General features: G+C 45.3%; 1 protein-coding gene across 1 annotated transcript; it reads left to right on the top strand.

Annotated features, from left to right (window-relative positions):
* Positions 1-104: 104 nt before the first annotated feature.
* On the top strand, positions 105-902 carry LOC101663300 (B-cell receptor-associated protein 31-like). The gene has a single exon (XM_045283788.1). It carries the CDS (start codon positions 165-167, stop codon positions 900-902), a length of 738 nt encoding a protein of 245 aa, XP_045139723.1. The 5' UTR covers positions 105-164.
* Positions 903-3,450: the final 2,548 nt, after the last annotated feature.

Raw genomic sequence — 3,450 nt, 5'->3', positions numbered from 1 at the left:
GCCGCCGGGGCTTGGCGGCGGTTGGTGGGCGGGCAGGGAGGGGCGTGGCCGTGGGCTGCTTCCGGCTGCAGGGGAAGGGGCGGGGCCTGTGGCTGTGGTGGGAGAGTTTGGCGGAGGTGCGTGTACCTCTGAGGAGACAGCGACAGCTAGGCCGCGCAGCCACGATGAGTCTGCAGTGGACCTCCGTGGCCACCTTCCTGTACGCCGAGGTCTTCGTCGTGCTGCTGCTCTGCATCCCCTGCATCCCCCCGAAAAGGTGGCAGAAGATCTTCAAGTCACGCCTGGTGGAGTTGGTAGTGACGTACGGCAACACCTTCTTTGTGTTTCTCATTGTCATTCTCGTACTTCTGTTTGTGGATGCTGGCCGGGAGATCTGGAAGTATGACGACGTAACGGAGAAGGTGAGCCTCCAGAACAACCCTGGCGCCAAGGAGCGTTTCCACATGAAGCTGTTCCGTGCTCAGAGGAACCTCTCCATCGCTGGCTTCGCCTTGCTGCTGTGCTTCCTGCTTCGACGCCTGGTGACTCTCATCTCCCAGCAGGCCACCCTGCTGGCCTCCAATGAAGCCATTAAAAAGCAGGCAGAGAGCGCCAGTGAAGCGGCCAAGAAGTACATGGAGGAGAACGAGCAGCTGAAAAAGGAAGCTGGTGTTGAGCGAGGCAAGTTGCGCCTTAGGGAAGCTGAGGTGAAGGTGGAGGAAGAGAATAAGAGTCTGAAGGCTGAGCTGAAGAAGCTGAGGGAGGAGCTGGCCAACAGCAAGCAAAAGCTGGAGAAGGCGGAGAATGAGGCCTTGGCCATGCGGAAGCAGTCAGAGGGCCTGACCAAGGAGTATGACCGCCTGCTGGAGGAACATGCCAGACTGCAGATGGCGGTTGATGGGCCCAGCGACAAGAAGGAGTGAGAACAGGCGCTCCTCAGCGGCCCCCAGCCTGCTACGCATGCACTCACCTCACCTGGTCCCATCACCTCTCTCCCCTGGCCTCTGTCCCTCCAGCACCGGACAGGGGCCTGCTTTCCACCCATGTCTGGGTGGCTTGGGCAGGGGCTGCTCTAGCTGTTGTGGCCCCTCCTGTGTGCTCTGTGGGTGGGGCAATAAAGGTTGCTATATGACCGAAAAACAAAAAAACAACAAAAAAACCCCAGATAATTTCCTCATTGTAACTTTCTCCAGCCAGGCTCTGGAAAAGGCATAGATGGTATTTAGGCGAGCAAGACAGATGCAATGTACAGCTCCTGTCTGTACAGAAATAACTAATCTGCAAAATTAGAGATTTAATTATCTCCACTTCTTTAGAGATGACACCCTAAATAGCTGATCAAAAATAACTGTATTTTAAAGTTTTAGGATTAAATTGTCTTTCTGGTACCTGGGTTGTGTAGACTTAACAACAACAACGGGAACAACAAGCAAAATCAAAACTATTCCTGTCAAGGTGATTCTGAGTCTTGGCAAGACCATGCATTGCTAAAAATTTGAAGTGAGCTCTTTAGAATTTTGTGGCTATAATCATTATGCAGATAGATGAACCCTTTCCTCTGCAGTGCTGTGGGTAGACTAGAACCTTCAACCTTTCTGGTAGTATCCCGATGCAAAATGTTCACAAAATCTTGGATCTTTATAGGCTTAACATTCTCATAAACCATTGTGAGAAGATTCCCCTCCCCACAGAACTGTCAAATGAAGTGCCAAACAACAAAACAGAGGACAAGCTTCAACGCGGAAATTTCCATGACTTCCTTTTTCCTGACAATGATTTACATAACCACAACAGTACCTCACACTTTCAAATTTTATCCAGTGTTTTCACAGTTTTCTATCATGTACTGCTTTGCTTCCTATGCATCATCATTGACTAAAGGAAATGTATTTAAAAATGGTTAAATGTGGCAGTAACCCAATTTAACTCAGTTTAGTGGTATATGTTGCATTTTGTTCTGCGAATGATTACAGTGGATAGGATTCAGAAAGGTAATCTACCAGAATAGATTCCTGCCTTTTTAAATCTGCAAGCCCTATACTACCAAACCAGTCCTTTATTAAAATTTCACAAACTTTTTATTATTTTATTTGTTGAAGTATTCTTATAAGGAAGTAAAAAAAAAGTATTATGTTACCTATACTTATTAACAAATATGTATAGTAGGTTGGTGATATTCCTTACTTAGAATTTTTAATCAAGAATAGATATTGACTTTGTCAGATGCCTTTATTATATCTAATAGAATGGATTATATTATTTTTATTTTCTGATTTAACAAATTGGCCATTTAGATTGATTTTACAATATTAAACCAACTTGCATTCTTAGGCTAAAGAAAAAAGAGGATGGTTGGCAAAGAAAGATGAAAAGAATAAAAAATACACCAATCATTCATTAAAACAACAAAGGCCACATGGAAAAAGCACACCAGCCTGTCCCGACATGATCACTGAAGACAAAGTGGGTGCATAAGCAAATGTGGTAAAGAAAGCTAATGGTGCCCAGCTATCAAAAGATATAGAGTCTAGGGTTTTAAAGGCTTGAAGATAAACAAGTGGCCATCTAGCTGAGACGCCACAAAGCCTGCATGGAAGAAGCATACCAGCCTGTATGATCATGAGGTGTCGAAGGGATCAGGTATCAGGCATCAAAGAAAAAAAAAATATCATTGTGAAAGGCGGAGTGCAGAGTGGAGACCCAAAGCCCATCTGTAGGCAACTGGACATCTCCTTACAGAAGGGTCGTGGGGAGGAGACGAGCCAGTCAGGGCGCAGTGTAGCAATGATGAAACATACAACTTTCCTCTAGTTTTTAAATGCTTCCTCCCTGCCCACTCTCATGATCCCAATTCTGCTTTACAAATCCCACTGGACCAGAGGATGTACACTGGTATAGATAGGAACTAGAAACAGGGAATCCAGGACAGATGAACCCCTCAGGACTAGTGGTGAGAATGGTGATACCGGGAGGGTGGAAGGAAGGTGAGGGAGAAAGGGGGAACAGATTACAACTCTTGCCTCAATAGTTGCCCTTCGACTAGCTTTACTGGCTTAACAACTAGTTCTGCTGAGGAAAGAAAGAGTATTTGCAGAACTTACCAATTTTACCGGTGTGATTTTTCCCATCATAAACAATTGATGCATTTAAACTATGGTTTTGGCAAAGAATATTGAAAGTACCATGGATCGCTAAAAGAACAAACAGAGCTGTGCTGGAAGAAGTGCAAAAGAAGTCTCCTTAGAAACCAGGAAGTCTCCCTAAAGCCCCCTTAATGGTGAGACTTTGTACAAAGTACCTGTTATCAGAAGAGACCAGTTCCTGGGAAAATACATCAGCTTGGTAACAAACAGGGGTAATGAAAAAGAGGAAGACAGATGGACTGATACAGTGTATGCAATGATAGATGCAATGACACACTAAAAAATAACAATTGTGAGGATGGCACAGGGCCAAGTGGCTTACTTCCGT

The sequence above is a fragment of the Echinops telfairi genome, unplaced genomic scaffold (assembly GCF_000313985.2).
Source record: "Echinops telfairi isolate 266 unplaced genomic scaffold, ASM31398v2 ScPeMD7_7467;HRSCAF=8505_0, whole genome shotgun sequence".
Lineage (NCBI taxonomy): Eukaryota > Metazoa > Chordata > Mammalia > Afrosoricida > Tenrecidae > Echinops > Echinops telfairi.
Note: the sequence above shows the minus strand (reverse complement) of the source record. Positions and strands in the feature narration are given on the sequence as shown.

Bases quoted from the DNA above. Each gene is read 5' to 3' on its own strand.
- LOC101663300 (XM_045283788.1), top strand. From the start codon at position 165: ATGAGTCTGCAGTGGACCTCCGTGGCCACCTTCCTGTACGCCGAGGTC.